General features: G+C 41.2%; 1 protein-coding gene across 4 annotated transcripts in view; it reads left to right on the top strand.

Annotated features, from left to right (window-relative positions):
- The window catches only part of fhl3a (four and a half LIM domains 3a), a 51,219-nt gene extending 35,564 nt beyond the window's left edge, over window positions 1-15,655 (top strand). For 2 of the 4 annotated variants that reach the window (XM_088932430.1, XM_088932433.1), the window contains 5 exons: window positions 5,527-5,705; window positions 8,770-8,944; window positions 11,690-11,859; window positions 13,430-13,616; window positions 14,232-15,655. In XM_088932430.1, the coding sequence (XP_088788556.1) occupies window positions 5,527-5,705; window positions 8,770-8,944; window positions 11,690-11,859; window positions 13,430-13,616; window positions 14,232-14,383 (863 nt within the window). In that variant the 3' untranslated portion in view covers window positions 14,384-15,655. The remainder of the gene's footprint in view (window positions 1-5,526; window positions 5,706-8,769; window positions 8,945-11,689; window positions 11,860-13,429; window positions 13,617-14,231) is intronic. The other 2 variants (XM_088932432.1, XM_088932431.1) reach the window with 1 other exon arrangement.
- The last annotated feature ends 707 nt before the right edge of the window (window positions 15,656-16,362 follow it).

Genomic DNA, 16,362 nt, shown 5'->3' on the forward strand with positions numbered 1-16,362 from the left:
TCAATTATTAGTCCTCTATTATCTCATAAACTGTTACTCCCTCTTTTGCCATTCTTTTACTGTTGTAGCACTAGAAAAATGCTTTGCTTCTGTTGCAGTATTCTTCTTTGTCTCCTTGGCAGTGCTAATATTTTTTTCTCAGCTGCACCTGAAGCTTGATATACTCTTACAGTCTTTGGAATCATAGGCCCATTTACGCAGCCTGTAAAGTCTGCCAAGCTTTCTCTTCCTTTGTTTTTTGTAACGTCTCCATTTAACCATTTAGGCCACGTTTGTAATTTCATGAACTGCTGTGCCGTACAGACGTTCTGTGTTTGGAAATTCTGAACTGTGAAGGACAGAGGATGTTCGTTGAATCTTCTTCCTTCCCTGCACCAAAAAAATGACAAATATGGCGGGACCTGTTAATGAGTCATTTTTCAGTCTTTACTCATCCATGACACAGAGCAACCTGCCTTTTGCTGCTGTAAGGCTTCTTGCCTCAAAGTGTCTCTTTTTTCAAAGCACTAAGTTCCTGCTTCAGCAGGTTTCATTCGTCTATCAAAGCTGTCAGTCTGTGTCTGGAGAATACTGCCCTGCTGATACAGTAATTTAATGTTCTGCAGTTGCACCATGAATTCAGAAACCAAAATCGGACTAGAAAACCAAATGCAGTTTCAAAAACTTCTGAGCAAGTTCCACGGTCGTGAAATACTGTAGTAAAGTAGCAGTTTGCAATATTGCCCGCATATTGACAACAGAAAAAAGGTCTCGGTTCGCACCAAAATCCCATTTCTTTGTAATGTAGTTTTGTTGTAGCTTTAATAACACCAGTCTTAGAATGAATCAGTCAAATGCTTTTTCTATAGGTCCAGTTCTCATAAAATCAGTATTGTTTCTGCAGGAGCAGTTTGATCTGTGGTACATGTCCACCAGAAAACAGAATAGCAACCAGTTGGCCATCCTTGTGTTTGTCACAGTCTGATTTTGACATGTTGTGATGGCATTGTCACTTCAATGATGCATATCGAGTTTGGATTTAATTGGTTAAATCATTATTCAAGAAGAGCAGTTAGCTTTATGGTGAGCATTTCGCCAAGCAGGTTATGACCCATTACGGGTGTAAAAGGCATCACTGCAACATGTGAGGTGCATATCTGAAACAGATTTTTATCCTATGAAACATGCAAGATTTTGGGTTAATTTGTACAGCAGCCCATAAGACAGCAGTGCTTTCAGAACTCATTAGCAGTCGGGTAACCTCCTCAAGTTTAGGCAGTTGCACTATTTCACTATATAGTAATTGCACTGTAACGAAAATGATGCCTAGTCCGTTTCCAAGGTTTGTGTGTGAGAGGAGCAGTTAGCAATACAGGATGTTATGATATCAGGCACTTCACTGGCTCACGGAGGCTGAGATTGTCTTTCAGATCTCTACCTTAATTGGGTTCAAAAAAGATTTTTGATTTTTAAAGTGTTCTATCTATGAAAATTCATCAATTTTATACGAATCCAAAATGGTGGACAACCCCAGTGAAACTCGGACACAACCCATAGGCCTCTACAGTCCTATGACATTTCAAGAGCTTTTGTCCAGGAGTTCTTGTGGCCTTTTAAACCTTTTAGTAAAACTTAAAAAAAACATTAAAAATCCCCATATTCTTGTTTGAAAGCCTAATAAGTTTGTATGCCTAATAAATTTCTCTGTATGTGTGAACCCTTGAACCATTAGATCTCCGGCAGTTCAGGATTGTGTTTGCCAGATTTTTTGTTTGTTAAGTCTGGAATGATTTCCATTAAAGACCATAAAATACAATTTTATGTTTTAAGGTTTTGGTATGTGGTAGTTATTCTGTCTAAGGCCAGAATTAAGTAAAAACCCATCAGCCAGTAGCTAATTACAGACTCGGGCCTTGTTGTCGATCTTCCATTGGGTAGAAGCTAGAAGGCTCCAAAAGCCGCCATGAAGTCATACTGTAGGTGCTGCCATAAGCAGACTGTGACCAAGACTTCCTGAGCAGCACATCTGCGTGACAGCCAGTTGGGTTAAGTGGGCTTGAGTGTGCTTGTGGCTGAATTCCTGCGCCGTGCTGAGGTACCTGGTGACACTGAGCCAGAGTGTTTTTCTGGGTCTCTTGTGGTGTGGAAAATGCTGCATGTACTCTTAACAAAGCCAGTGTGCGTAGGTGTACAGTAAATAACATCTATTATCACATTTCAAATCAAAGCCCCATGTCATCACTCCCTCAAATGCAGATACCAGAGCATTAGCAGTGAGGGGGATTTATTAATAACTGGAAATTCCAAGTTTAAAGATAAAAGAAAAACCTTGGAATGATTATGGCTACTGGGAAAATGGAATTCAGAAAGGCTGCCCTAAAGAAACTGGGTTTTGTCTGTCATGAAAAAGTACATGGTTCTGTTTCAAGTCTGTAGCTTATGCAGCCTAACACTGCTGTTTCTCAGTGTCTGGACACTTGGTTGAGGGCTGTCTGAAGTATGTACATACTGTAGCTTATAATTAGGATTCTTACTGACGGGTTTCTTCTGCTCAAGAAGATGCAAAGTGAAATTCAACCCCATTGCCCAAGGCAGACAGCTAGAATAACCTTATTTGTAGTCAATGATCCTCCATTAATGGTGCCATCAGTATGTCTGGGTAAACAAAGGTTTCAGAGGTAGTTTCTTTTTTTTGCTTTTTGAAACTAATATGTTTAAATTTATTTTTGAAAGCTGCTTGAAAGAATCATAACCAACTACCAATGTGTAAGAGGTATAATTTAACTGTTATTGAGTCTGTTTGCTGCAGGCACTTCACACTGTGTGCTTCATAAACCAAAGTCCGTTGTGCCTTTCTTGGGAGTGACAAGTAAAAAAAAAAAACAAGTCATCATTATTCAAATTAAAATGAAATGAATTTTATTCTTTCAAGGTGTTCTTTAGCCATTTGAGTTGTAAAGGTCAATGTGTAAACTCTGTGCCTGAAGTGCCTGGGAAGTGAAGATGTACTGTATAATAACGAGGTGTTGGAGGGCAGGATCAAGCCCACATGACTGGCACTGCAGACAAGCAAGAAGCCCAAATTTACCTGGCATGGTAAAGTAACTTAGGGTAGCATGGTGGCAGTGCTAGGGCCCTTGGTTCAATTCCAGACCTGGGGTGCTATCTGCATGGGGATTTTATGTTCTTCACATGTTTGTTTGGGCTTTCTCCCGCAGTCCAAAGACATACTGGTAGATTAGTTGGCTTCTGGGAAGATTGTCCCTAGAGTGAGTGGGTATCTGTGCCCTGCGATGGACTGGCATCCTATCCAGCGAGTATCCTGCCTTCTGCCTGTTACTGGCTGGGTTAGTCGCTGGCTCCCCCATGACCCTGCATTGGATAATGTATGGTTGTTTAGACATGTTTAGAAAATGGATAGTAAAGCAACCGCTGTGCTTACTATTGTAAATCTATCAGAAGGCTTGCATGTTCCATTATAAACTCAGTCTTAAGAAAAGGTTATGAGTGCCGGGAGCCCATATAGATTGTGTTAGCTACTAGCAATTAAACATTGAGCCTTTTCTGCAATGGGGGCATCAGCTCCAGCTGGGAAGCTTGTTCCACACTTTTGGATAACAAGTTGTCTCCCACTTGCGTCCTCTTGTTCACATTTTCTAACACAAGCCTGGAAATGTAAATGCTATCCTTTAAGGAAATGTTATTCTGACTGGCTATTTATATAGCTGTGTACTGTACATTTAAACTTTCAGTACAATGGATTGTATGCCCTGGAGTGATAGAAGAAATAGATCCGAGTAGCACGCATACTACTTACGACTAGATTTAAAATTAATATAACATGTTGAGAAACACTGTCAAACAATTCTCTATCGGATTTTCTATTTATTGGAAAATGAGTTGTGCCTGAATGAGGGATTTTTTTTCCCTTTTAACCAACAGTGCTTTAAAGAGTGTTATATAACCGAATTGGCTCACAGCACTCTTTATTTATGTGCGAGTGTCACTCTGAAGGCATGGTAAAGAAAAGCTTTGAGAGGCCATGGTGTTTGGACCCTAGCACTGATACTTAGGCTGCCATGGTGGATTTCTCAGTAGGTGGTCTGTTTCTGCTAGTCAGTACTGTAAATATTTTCAGGTGGAATGATGCAGATGTAGATCTGTTCTCCTTGTCCCCATAACACACTCTTAATCCACATTGATATTTCGAGTTGCATCCAGATGAGGTGTTTTTTAAAATCTCCAGTAAATGTATAAGAGATGCAGGTTGGATATCTGAATTGTGTGAAGTAAGAATCATTGAAATGAACTGAAGGATCTTCGTAGTAGTTATATTTTTAATCCCATAGTATAAATAACTTGCACTCATCACTGATGCACCATAAACTCCAGATTCTAGGATGTTTTCAAATCTTGTTTATGCCTGATTTTGGTGTTGAATATTCTAGGCAGGACATTTTCAAGATTTTCTATCAAAGACAAAACTGACCTTTGTTGTTGCTGCATATTCCTAAACTTCCTCTCTGACTTTATTTCAGAAAAAACAAAATATACCAGCTGATTTAACAGAGCACAGCAACTATAGAAGCTTTTAATTAAGTACAAAGCCAACTCTTTCCTTCTTAAAACGAAATTCAGAAAAAAAATATTTGAAAACTTTATTTGTTCCTGAAGTGAGCCTAGCACTACTGCTGTATGCACAAAACCTCAGTTCGGTTTTTGTAGTTACGTTTAGAAAATCAGACACAATTGTCAAACTAGAGCGAAAGTTCACTTCGTCTGTGAGTACTTTGAAATATAGCAGCAATACTGCCACCTTCAGGCTGGAATGTCCAAGTCATTCCAGGGCACCACAGAATGTCTCAGCAGGGTTGCAATATTACCTGCAAAATAGACAGTGAAGAAAGGCCGTGATAACACTACAGATTTTATAGCAGTTTTATTTTTAAAAAAGTTCTTGTTAAAAAAATGTAATATCAATCCATGTATTTATGCCGGTTTTATTGACCTATTTGTTTTCTGTCTTTATGGAACTGTCACTGTCACTTTTAGTTCATGTCCTTTGTGGCAACTGGTGGTAATGGATGTTAATGATTATTATTCATTTAGATGTTTGGCAGCTTGGTTCAAGCAACTTTTAAGTGTAATATATTATCTGGAGAAATACATAATGTGGTATTTTATAGAGAGAAAAGACATCATCGGTGCAATATCATATTAAAAAGACTTTGCAAAATCTTATTAAAATGCAATCAAAACCTACACTGAGTTAAGACCACTACCAAGATGTTTTCTACAAGGCATAGAATTTCAATATATTACAATCTCATAATTTACAGGATGTGTAGTGTGTGCGCTAGTGGATTGTAAGTAGTAAGTGACATTAAAAGTGGTAAATGCGTTTTTTTTGTTGTTTTAATAGTGTGGAGACGAAGTAGACTAGACTAAGATGAGGATGAAACGGGCCCTGTCAACACAACATCTCACTCCCACTCCCTGCTCTCGATTCTCTCCAATAACAAGCCCTTTCTGGTGAACTTGTTCCAGCAGGTTTGGACTCGGACGACACCATGAGTGAGCGTTTCGACTGCGACAACTGCAAGGAGTCACTGTACGGCCGGAAGTACATCCAGGCGGAGGACAACCCCTACTGCATCCCCTGCTACGACAGCCTGTTCGCCAACACCTGCGATGAGTGCAAGGAGCTGATCGGCCACGACGCCAGGGTGAGACGCCCGCCCCCGCGTTCCTCTGCAGCCGAAACGTTGTGCCACTTTTCTTTTCAGCATGAAATAAACCTCTACCTGTTCCTTTGCAGTTCATAACAATACCGGGTGCCCAGGCAAGACTAAAGACCCTGGCTTAGGGCTGATAGAGCTAAACGGGATTTTGTGATTCTGTTTATACATCTCATGTCGGAATGGAAATGGAACAAAGTTTTTGGATGTGTTTCTTCAGGTTTGGTATGAGCTATGGGCACTGATGACGCAGAAGAAAAGCATTGGTCCTTCTGCCTATACTGACACTGCCCTGGTTATGCAAATTGAACTTTACATAAAAATGCTCTAAATTTATTTCTAAATTAAGATTTGGGTCAATCTTTACAATTATGTATACAATTTTGATACGTATAAATAATTTGGAGCTACTTAAGGCTGTATATTATTGAATTAAATTGTGCTTCCTTAAGCACTGTTTAATGGGTTCTGTTGAATCCTTCTCTTCTCTTCATTCTATTGCAGTGTACAACACACATTATATGACAGAATATCTTCAAGACAGGAACCTACTACCATCTTGTTACAAAATGATAAATGTGTATATAATGTGTATATAGCTCAAAGTGAATCTTGGCTGACGGAAGATTCAGCCTGTGGGATGGTTTTTGGAACCAAACTCTTGTGTTAGTCTTGTCTGTACCAAGAGGCAGTAGCTGCCTCAACAGCCTCTTCAGAAATAGTATTTTACAAAAATAGTTTTTTATCAGCATTGATTCCTAATTGGTGACACAAGAGCTCAGATTAAATTTCGTTTCATGTGTTGTCAAGACGCACACCCAAGCCCTCTGGAAGGACTACATTGATGTGTTTTACCAAAATTCCTTGACCAAAGGTTGCAAAACCAAACGGGCACTCGAGGTGGTGAGTGCTGGTTACAGGTCACCCAGCTATTATTCTGATCTGTTAGACCATGTTAAGATGTGGTAGTGTTAGTGATTGCACTCGTCCTGGTACCCCTCTCGACAGTAAGAAAGGACTGAAGCTTCATCATCTTCACAACCAGTTTCATCCCACAGATCCACAGCAAACATTGTCATCAGGACTTGTTCAGGTTTTGGTCATCATACCACGACAAAGATTAAATTGTTTAGAGTACAAAGAAGAACAGGAATGATTCCTGGTTTCAGGATCTATGCATACAGATGAAAGGAGCCAAAGCAAGTATATATAATACCAAGTGGAGTATTTAGACAGAATCTGATGGCCTCCTTTTGCTGGTAGCTTTTCTTATGTAACAGAAGACTTCTGTAACAGTAACATCTCTCTCCTGGGCTGCCAGAATTATTCCAGCTCCTTGGTGTCATGAAGCCAGATAATTGGTATAGTGGCCTTGTCCCCTTGTCTACATAGATACTCTAATGAGTGATGAGAGTGGTTTAAAACCAACGTCCAACTTGACAAGTTGCAACAACGTGTCAGAAAGCAACATAACTGAGCTTTGGCAAAAGTATTTCATTTCTTTTTCATTACTGACTGTGTGAAATAAGTCTCCCCTCTCTTCACAGATCAGAAGTGAGCTGGTTTTCCCTAATTCTCTTCTGTTTTGCCTTCTTGGTAACCCAGAGGTCACATTATGGCAATTAAGATAAATTGAGCAGTCAGTTCAGTGTAAGATAAGTCTTTGCTACGCTGTAACTGCTTCTTGTCAGCAGACTTTGTGTAACATCTTGGAATGAGATCCATTCAGTGCTTGACCAAGTGCATTAGTTTCTCATTAAAGGTTCAAGAAAAAATAATATGTCTAGGTCATGTGTTGTGAAATAAAACAACTCCACTAATGGGACAGGCAGTGCTGCAGGGGCGATCGTAGAGCACAATGTTTATTGTCTGAGAGATGGTGGCCAATTCAAACAGCGGTTTATTCAGCCTGACTCCACAAGTGTCAATAATTCGCAGAGAGCTTGTGTGTCGTTATTTTTGTACTGTAGTGCGTGCTCCTTTTCATACGCTGTTCTTGAGCTCTTTCATGTGCCCAGTGTTTCCATAGCTGAGCATGTGGGAACTGAGTCTCTCAGTGTTGGAAATAAAAGTTCCTTTTTGGAATGAACCGCACCACGTATTGTTTTAAGCACAAACAGCTGTTATTTAAACTGTATCAGTTTACCATAGTCTCACAGGTTTTATTTCCCATTGTCATTCATTGTATCCGGGTTCCACTCGCTGCTCTTTTTTATTTTAATAATCATGTTTTGCACACAGTTTTAAAGGTTATAGTATAAATGGCACAATAACAGGATGCTTTTCAAGGCTGTTGTGACCCACTCCACACTTCCTCCATTTTCTCTGACTTCAGATTTGAAGCACTTTCTAGCACTCAAAGTTGAAGGGTGAAGAATATCATTTTCTTTTCTCTTTTCCTTACCGGCATTGCTAGATCTGAACTACTGCCATTTCAATGGGTGATATTTTGCTGGCCGTGAAGCAAAAAGTTTTGAACTGCATGTTACAAAAATGCAGAATCTGGGTAAGGTCTTTTTGTACAGAAAAGAGGCTATGATTGCATGATTATCATTTTTTTTTTATTTTAGCTAAGGCCACAGTAGCTTACATGCAAAACAGTCCATGAACTGCAAAATATGAACAATGCAGAAATGTATATTGCATAGTGGAATAATTAAAAAACGTCAGGATTATAGAATAAGTTTCCAACCTTTTCTGCAACAAAATGGATTTTAATGGGACAACTAGTTTAATTCCACAGCATACCCTCTTTTTTCCACTGAGAATGACTGCTCATGATCATCACATTTATTTACATAAGTGCTCATGGTCTTATTAGAGAGGTGTGCAACACAGTGCACAGTGCTGAACATTAAAATGGTATAATGTCTGTTTCACGTTGATTTCCATGACCCAAAACAGGGGAAATGGTCCATTTGAGAAGGTCCCGCAGCACACCAGTTGAAAACGAGTATTGTGAACGGTTGAAAAAGGCGGCTGGCGAGTGGCAGCCACGCCGCGCTGCGTGAAAACCCGGCGGCTCAGCGGCTCCGTCTTCTGTCGCCCCCAGGAGCTGTTCTACGAGGACCGGCATTACCACGAGCACTGCTTCCGCTGCTTCCGCTGCGACCGCTCGCTGGCCGACGAGCCCTTCACCAGCCAGGAGGAGGAGCTGCTGTGCAACGACTGCTACTGCAACGAGTTCTCCTCCAAGTGCGTCGCCTGCAACAAGACGGTCATGCCAGGTGCGTCGCGCCTGTTCATAGCAGGGCCTCCCAGCGCGGGTCCTGGCTCTTGTCAGTCCAGGGTCTGCCGGTGTCCTGTGCTGCTGAGCTCTCCATCAAATTAAAACTGCACCCTTAACTGGAGTAACGGTCTGCATAATGAGATCTTATTATCTGTTCGATCTTGGCAACAAAATAAATTGAAGGTACCGCAAGGTTTTCCCAATTCCGAATCAAGCAAAAGTACTGTATGATCACCATTTTTGTCCCATGGGTGTGACCGAGAGTTTGTGAGAATTGTGACGTGATGCAGCCCTTCCTGCTCACTAGTCACTGTAATGATGAATGTAATACAATATGCAAGCAAATAAGTACAGGTTGTGCAGCAAATATTTCACTGCATGATATCCATAACGTGATATGCACGCAGAGATAACAAGCACATAGTTTTTGTCAGCAAAACCATCTCAATGTCAAGAGCAATATTTCTATTGGATTAAAAGAGATGTATTCACAAGCCTGCCGGTTTACAATTTGATAGAGCCTCTTCTAGTCACTGGAGGTTTAGTTGCTTCTTTCTGAATCACAGACAAAGACACCATTATGGCGCTGCACATACTTGGAAATTTTGTGATGCAACCCTGAAATATAAAAATAGCTTTGCAGTCCCCCTTTAAATATTAGGAAACTCCCAGTCAAATGAATAGACTCCCTTAGTAACAATGTGTTGTTGCCTCGAGCCACCTAAGACTGATTTCCATCACCTTTTCTGGCCAGAACAGCTCTCCGATCTCAGTCCTACTGAACGCTTGTAGAACCAGCAGGGCATGCATGTGGAGTCTCACAGAACATGAAAGAACCCAAGAAATGCACCTTCGATCTGATCTGTTAAAACACCTTTTCTGGAGTGAAATAAACCTTCAATTTATTTCACTCCAGAAAAATGTTTTTGTAAATGTTTAGTGCACTGCGGCTTTCAACTAATGGTATTGTCCCTGCTAGCATGTACTGTACACCAGAGCCAGGGGCCCTTCCTGAACGTCACTGATTTGAGCAGTGCAGTCTTTAATTGATATCTCCTTTTAAAGCCACCATACTTTTAAAAGAGCCCCACTTATCCGAGACCTCAGACAAGGCTAGGCTTGACAAGAGCTAGGAAAAGAAGTGTTGCTGTGGAGTTACATGTGCTGAGAGAGATGAAGAGTTAATAAACATTTCTCATGCTGGATGTGACAAAGTAATTGTTGGTTTGCTTGTATGACTGTCTCTCAGCTAAATCCTACCTCTGGTAGCCAGCCAGGAGCTGATGACAGTGGATTACACTATAAACTATTTGAGCAGCACACTGTTAAACAGTACGATAGGAGTTTGTAGAAGGTTTGTCTTTTTTTTTTTCTAGAAGTAGAAAGTGCACATGCTCGTGAAAATTTACCAAATGATTTCTTCTGTATGTATCCTTAGGGCAATTTTAACTCCACACACATAAACCAAAAGTGATTCATCGCTACACACACCCATTTGTACGAAACTGCAGTAAGTTCTTTACGTTTTCTAGGAAACAGGAGGAGTTGCATTTTTGTGTAGGTGGAAAAAGGTATGAAGACACTGAAATTCTGTCAAGCAGAAAAGCGCAGGTGCATTCACATCTTCATGCCAATTAGATCAGCAGTTCAGAATGGTTTAACATGATCTGGAATTCAAAGTGTAAAGAGCAAATCCTTTTAGCACTGCAGTCAATCCCAAACCCCAGCAGCCAGTGATAACCCACCCTTTGGCTTTGGCTCTTTCAATGCAAGTGTTCAGCCTTCAATTGCATTCTTAATGCTTTAAGAAAGACTTTTTAGTTCTTAACAGACCTGTTGGACTGCTTAAGACTAAACAGTATAAGTGGTAGAAGGTCACCACTTATCCTGTTTAGTCTTAAGCAGTCTAACAGCAACTTAACGTTTTAGCCAGGACTATCAAAAAAAACATAACCATTTCTATGTCAGCTATGTTACTGTATTTAGTTCCTCTGGGTTCTAGTGCACTTATCTAAATTCAAAAGCATTCCACATGGGTCTCTGATTAATTACAAATATGAAATGCATGAGCCTTCACAAAGGGGCTTTGTAACACAAGCTGGAGAGTGTGACATAGAAGGAGGCCACATCATGTTGGGGAACAAAAAAACAACCTAAAGCTACAGGGAAAGAGATGGATGCAGTGCCGTATTGTGGCAGGTGCTGCATGATCCTAGCAATTGATTAATAATTCTGTATTTGTGCATTGACAGACATCAGAATGTGAACAGCTACACAGGAGCAGAGGCTAGAGACAGACCAGTATTCCAGTATAAGTACTGTGGGTAGTGCTGCAGTCTTATCTTGTCCTTTTAAATCTTCCCAATCAGAGGATGCAGTAATAAGTTAAAAAGTTAATAGGAAATGTATTTAACAAAGTGAGATTTGGCCTTTTGGAATGACCACAGTGCTGAGGAGTGCTGCTATCAGCCGTGCAATGTCAAGCAGAAACTACTACAACACAATACAGCTGTGAGCACATCTGTCATCACTACGGCGGTGGGGATCAGTCATGTTTCCCCCTTTGTAGGAAACGATGTTTTGCTGCTGTGAATGGCAAGGTACCAGCAATCACAGTCTTTAAAAGCTACCTATATGAACAATTAAGCCCATTTAAATACAGGGTCTCAAATCAAATCTCGTCACAAAAAAACGTGGGTCTCCCACAGCTGCAACCTACCTCTCCCTCACGCCTCTCCCTCAGGAACGCGGAAGCTGGAGTACGGAGGCAACACCTGGCACGAGAGCTGCTTCATCTGCCACAGCTGCGAGCAGCCCATCGGTTCGAAGGCTTTCATCCCGGACAAAGAGGATTACTACTGCGTGCCCTGTTACGAGAGCAAGTTCGCCCCACGGTGCACGCGCTGTAAGCAGGTACGCTGCGCCAGAGACAGACAGACAGGCAGACGGGCAGACAGGCAGATTACTGTGTCACTCCTCACCTGCAGGTACCACTCATCTCCCTTGGTGAGAAGCTCTGGTTTATTCTGGGCTGGGCTCCATATTAACCAAGCTCATCAGAAATGTGCCAGACCGCCTTCTGGGTCCTTCTGGGTCAGGCAAGCAGCCCCCTGGAGAAATTAAAAATAGTTATCATCTGAGAGACCACCTGGGTCAAGGTTCTTTTTACGGAGCAGTGATTTATTTATCACACGAAACCTTCAGGGGCTCTGCAAGACCCGGGCCGAGAGACAAACGAGATGTGAATAGAGACAGCGGCCACAGGGCCACGTAATCCACACCCAAAAACTTAAACGTTTTCATGGCTGTGACTTTTCTTTTGGTCTGCAAGGCCATTTGGAACCATCCACTGCCTCAATGGAGTGGTTGCTATATTATTGAACATTTAAATGTCAGTTGCTTTTAAAAAACATACTGGTGACAGGGGCAAGGATGGAACCCAAGGGACAGATCTAGTGCAGGACAGTTCTGTACACCAAAGGCTCCTTGGCAACAGAGAGGTTTGTTCTGCATACATTCAGGGTGTTCACTGTTCAACAGGGACTTCAGCTGGTCATGGTTGTTATTATTATTTTTTCCCTTACTGATGAGATTTATAGGATCTGACAAGTGAAAGTTTGGCTCTGTGCTTTCTGTCTGAACCCATTATGAAGTGATATTTGATGGAATGTTGGCTAAGCATACAATAATATAGGGTCATGTGCACTAGAGACATTAGGGCAGTTTGCATGGGGCAAAAGCTGGTGTAACTATGGTCCCGACAAGACCGCCTTGATATTTACGTGAAACTAAACCCTGGTTACTTATGTAAACACAGATTTCATTCACTGATTCTGTTTATGGGTGGGGTGGAACATACACCATACACAGATTACTATATATTAATATAGATCCACATAAGGTTTATAAGAGAGAATCCAAGTGAGGCAAACACATAACTAATTTTCATATTACCCCTCCCCTTTTTCCCTGATTTTCATGGTGATTAGGGAGAAGCAGACATTCTGAGGAAGATTTGAGGCTTTACACATAGAGACAACAAAGTAGCAAGCCCCTACATATTTCTTAGGCAAGCAGCCTCCTGGAGAAATTAAAAATAGTTATCATCTGAGAGATCTTCAGCAATTATTTGCATAAGATCATATTTCATGAGAGATGGGGGAGGTTTATCAGTCAAAACCTCTTAAAAAGAAGTGTTGCTTCCTTCAATACAGTCTCTGTCAAAACTACTAGCAAAATCAAGACTCAAATCAGGATAGATCGGTATAAAATCATTATATACCAATGCACAGTACATCATTGTAACAACACAGTACTGCAGACCACGAAAGACACATTTTGTAACCACTAACGACAGAAGACACACTCATCAACCAAGCATTTGTGGTTAAGCGTACAGTCATCAATGTAAAAAAGGCGGAACTGAAAAGCAGATACAGGTTTCTTTTCGAAAAGAAATGACTGCGTTGTTTTTCCTGCACAGACACTAGCTAAAGGCGGAGTGACCTATCGGGACGAGCCATGGCACAAGGAATGCTTTGTGTGCACCGGCTGCAAAGCCCAGCTGGCTGGTCAGCACTTCACCTCTCGTGACGACAGCCCCTTCTGTCTCAAGTGCTTCGGCAATCTCTACGCCAAGAAGTGTGAGGCCTGCACCAAACCCATTACAGGTACCTACTGCCCAGCCAGCTATGCCCTGGCACCCTGTTGTCACTACCAGTACATACAAGATAGCCATGTGAATTTGCATGCAACCTTTAGGAGCCATAAGGCTTGCAGTCGGCAAAGGATACATATTTTCCATTGTGAGAATTTGCCTTGAAAACCTTTTATTTCCTCGAGTGTTTTCCCCATTGTCGTATAGGTTTCTTCCCACAGTCCAAAAGCATACTGGTAGGTTAATTGGCTTCTGGGAAAAGTGGCTCTGGTGTGAGTGTGGGGTTTGTGTCTGTGTGTGCCCTGCAGTGAAGTCCTGTCCAGAGCATGCCCCGCCTTGCACCCGTTGCTTGCTGGGATAGGCTCCAGCTCCCCCGAGACCTTGAACTGTATGAGGCGGTTAGAAAATGGATGGATGGAGAATGAACACAACAGGAATGAGGTAGAGAGAGAAAGGGTGTGCAGACAGGGTGCAAAGAAAGTGAGAAGGAGTGTCCAAACGAATGGAAATCTGAGGGCCTGACATTCACTTGCGTGGAACGCGCCAGTTCCTTAACTGCCTCCACGTCGATGCAGCTCTGCGGCTCGATCCTGAAGCGCTCCTGTTCCTTTTTTTTCCCCTGCCCCAGGTTTCGGTGGGGGGAAATACATCTCATTTGAGGAGCGGCAGTGGCACCAGACCTGCTTCACGTGCTCGCGGTGCTCCGTCTCGCTTGTGGGGAAAGGCTTCTTCCCGGAGAACGACGAGATCTTGTGCCGCGACTGCAACAGCGATTTATAAACCACAGGCCCCGGCGGGCGCCCTGGAGACCAAACATCATTCACTAACTACATAAACTACAATGCGGGCTTTGGGATGCACAGTGGAACAATGGTGGGCAAGTTCTGAGAGTGAATGGACTGACAGATAAACTGTTAAACGTTAAACCAAAAACAAAATCTGTGAGGATAATGGTCAAGAAACGCCAAAGATGTACTTTCACCACAGTGCCTTACCTTTAAATGTTTTTCTCACTCTACATGTGAAGTGCCAGTGGAAAGGAAATGGTTTCAAAGCTTGATCTATAACTTTTTTATGGTTAAAATAAAAAAAACACATATTTTCTTTTGGGTTCCAGCGTTTCTACCACAGCAATAACTACCTTCAAGAGCGACCATTTTGAAGCACATTGATGTACTTTTTCAGAACTGGTTCTTAATTCACCCTTAGAAGTGAATTAAAGTTTGAAATGCAACCTGATAGGTCTGTTTTCTACTTTTTACAACGTTCTGCGTACACATAATCCCACAGGATTGTCACAGCAATACTGCTGTTCTAGGTAGACTCTATTTTTAAAAATCAACCACAGAATGCTACACATACATCTAGTGAAAACATGTTTTAAATAGTTGAGATTTTTTTCCTCGCTGTTTTAAATACTTTTTTGTTGTGGTTTATAATTCATCAGCTATGAAATGCCGAGTATGCACATTATGATACTAATAAGTTCTTGATGCATAGACCCCACACTCAAGCCATACAAGCACAGTACATATACATGGTATCAAAATCTTTTATATCACATAACCACTGATTCTATTCAAAATATTACAGTTACAATAATATTGTTTTTTACTGAAGGTTCAAAGTTCAAAGCGTTACCACTGATGAGAAGTAGTTCAGCTAAATGTGTAGTTTTTCTTTATATATAATCTTTATAATAATTGCTTCTTTTGCTTTATAAACATTATTATGAGAAAGAAATGGGCTAGTCCCAGGACTCTTCTGCAATCTGTGTTCAAGAGATTGAGTGGTATGCATGTTGATTATTTTGTTCATTTTTTATATTTTTGTATTTTTATCCTTAGTTGTTCACCTATGCAAATTTATATTCCACTATTTTAAAAAGAGCTTTGATGCGGGCAAGTCAGAGTGGATCAAGTTATGCTTTATTTTGCTTGTAAACCTTGTTATAATTCTCAGAGCATGAACACAAAAAAAGTATTGTGCTAAAAGGTTCATTTATATGTTTTGTTTTAAAAAAGGCTTCTATAAATAAATTAAAACTGAAAAGTTTTTTTTTGTTTTCACTCAATATTGATTTGTACACAAAAGAAAAGGTCCCACACTAAAGTTTATGATAAGGGGTCTCTTTTGCTGTGTCTCATAAGAGTCCAAATCTGATCTGATCCATAAACCTACACCATCTAAAGATGGAGAACATTTGTAAGTTAATGATCGCTTAATTTGTCTGAAGAGTACTTGACTCCCTAAAGTGCACAGCCAAACTGGGAAAGCATTGGTCAGTCTTATTCTCTTACTAGCAAAGTCAGGAAGCGATTTAGCAAAGTCAGGAGCTGAATTTGAAGAATACTTAAAAGGTGGCTAGCATTTTAAGAGCCGGCCAACGTGCGTTTAGAAAGGGAAGGACAAGACAGATGTGTTTCTACCTTCTGCACTGCTGGTCAGGGCTGGGATAGAGCTCTAAAGAAAATCAGGATATTGCTGTAAGTAGTGCTGGTGGACCAGTAGGTGGTGCTCCTCCCCCTGGGCCAGAATTTCCAATCCAAAGCCACTGGATGTTGACAGAGGACACTGTTGTAGGAGGTGCCCGCCATTGGGTTGTACTGGATTATTAGGTCATTAAAGACCCCAATGGCACTGTTGGTAAGTGTAGGGGTATTAACCCCAGACTCTTGGCTACACTCCACCTGCTCAATCTGGATTTACTAAAGATTCCACATCGTTCAATCACTGAAGCAATTTTTCTTTCTCGGGTT

Source organism: Atractosteus spatula, chromosome 14 (assembly GCF_055471065.1).
Source record: "Atractosteus spatula isolate fAtrSpa1 chromosome 14, fAtrSpa1.hap1, whole genome shotgun sequence".
In the NCBI taxonomy this organism is placed as follows: Eukaryota; Metazoa; Chordata; class Actinopteri; order Semionotiformes; family Lepisosteidae; genus Atractosteus; species Atractosteus spatula.